Consider the following 1,901-nt stretch of genomic DNA (forward strand, 5'->3'; position numbering starts at 1 on the left):
TTTTTTACTTTACTCATGCTCAATATCCTTTATTCTTACTCAATATCTTTTACTTAAATAATTATGGATACGTTTATTTTATACTTAAATTATGATTCAAGTTATATTATTATAATATTTTTTTCATAAAAATTTAAATTTAATTTTTTTTATTATAATATTTTTCTCTCATATACACAACACAAGTCATAACTCAAATTAAGTAAAAAAATAAATCCTATATTAGTTAAACATAACTAATTAAGATTAAATAATAAAAATGTAGACTCATAAGTTCATTAATATTCTCTTTTTCTTGTTTTAAATATATACATAAATATATTGTATTATAGCATATAGCCCTATTAAAATTTAAAAATTTTATCTTATATTTCCTATTAAATTTTTGTCTTAATTACCTGCCTCAGTGATAAAAATTCTTGCCTTTATTAAACACATGAACTTTTATATTATTTGAAAAATAGAAAATTTTAGGATAGAGAGTAAAAAAAAAAAAAAAAAAATTCCAACGTTTTGTTTTAAATAATCACAAATTTTACATATATATATATTTTAAATTATTTTGGCGTCAGTTTAATCAAATCTACCATGACATGAATATAAGATATGAATCATAACTTCAGCAAATAAAAAAAAAAATCATAAAAGCTTCTTTTAAAATGATAATAAAAAAGTGGTTGTCATACGCCAATCCAGTTTATTCTTCATTATTGTTTTATTTTTCTCTTGTTTTTCTAATATAAATATCCCAGCTTTTAATAAACACAATTCACATGTAGACGTATTTCTAGTTAGACTGAAGTCTGTGGTGTGGACAATTCGTACGCAACAAGAGAGGGAAGGAACGGGAGAACTGAAAGAAGAGGACAGACCACTCACCACTCTCTTCCTTCCTTCCTCACTTCCACTTCAGTCCTTCTCTCACCTCTCTCTTTCTCTCTCTAGAATCTGATCCACCGAAGTGAGATGTCAGAGAGCTGCAACTCCCGCCACTTCTCATGGCTCATGAAATCCTGCTTCCCCAACCCCAGCGACAACAACATCTCCTCCTCCGCCGCCAAACCGACGCCGTTCAACAACTCCGACGCTCCTTACAACTGCTCCGCGGCCGCCATATCCGCGATCTCCTCCTTCCCCGATGACCTCCTCCTGGAGTGCCTCTCCCGAGTTCCCTCCTCCTCTCTCCTCAGCCTCTCCCTCGTCTGCCGCCGATGGTCCCGCCTCATCCTCTCCTCTTCATTCTCTCTCCTCCGCCGCCACCGCGGCCTCCTCCGCAACACTCTCTTCGCCGTCTCCTCCTCCGATTCCGCCCTCTTCGCCGCCACTCTCCGCCTCCACGATTTGGATTCCTCCGATTCCTCCTCCTCCTCTCTCTGGAGAGTCGCCGCTTTCCTCCCTCAAGACGACGACGTTTGGCGATCCTTCCCCTCGCACGCCCGGATTTCCTCGATCGGACCGAGAATCTTTATAATCGGACGAAATGCGACTCTCCGGTACGATACCTGGACCGGAACCGTCACGGAAAAATCGCCGATGCTCTTCTCGAGGAAGAAATTCGCCGTCGCCGCCGTTTCTGGAAAGATCTACGTCGCCGGAGGAGGTCCGAGAACCACCGCGGTTGAGGAGTACGATCCGGAGGAGGATAACTGGCGCGTGGTCGCCACCGCCTCTAGAAGCCGCTACGGCTGCATCGGCGCCTCCGCCGACGGAGTCTTCTACGTCATCGGAGGCCTGAAACTCGGCGCGTCGGGGAACGATTTCTCTCGCGCCGCCGCCGCCGGAGCGGAAGCTCACGTGTACGCGAGTTCGATGGACTTGTACGATGTCGAGTCGCGCGCGTGGCTTCGGAGCCGAGCCGTACCCGGCGGGGGCTGCGTGGTGGCGGGTTTTTTGTTCCGGCG

The 1,901-nt window shown here is 43.2% G+C and overlaps 1 protein-coding gene across 1 annotated transcript in view; it reads left to right on the forward strand.

Moving 5' to 3' along the window:
* The first annotated feature begins 729 nt into the window (after positions 1-729).
* The window catches only part of LOC112091533 (F-box/kelch-repeat protein At5g26960), a 1,855-nt gene continuing 683 nt past the window's right edge, over positions 730-1,901 (forward strand). The window contains exon 1 of the mRNA XM_024165450.1: positions 730-1,901. This exon is cut by the window's right edge and continues 683 nt beyond it. Within this exon, the coding sequence (XP_024021218.1) occupies positions 967-1,901 (935 nt within the window). The 5' untranslated portion in view covers positions 730-966.

The sequence above is a fragment of the Morus notabilis genome, unplaced genomic scaffold (genome assembly GCF_000414095.1).
Source record: "Morus notabilis unplaced genomic scaffold, ASM41409v2 Scaffold1260, whole genome shotgun sequence".
NCBI classification, from domain to species: Eukaryota; Viridiplantae; Streptophyta; class Magnoliopsida; order Rosales; family Moraceae; genus Morus; species Morus notabilis.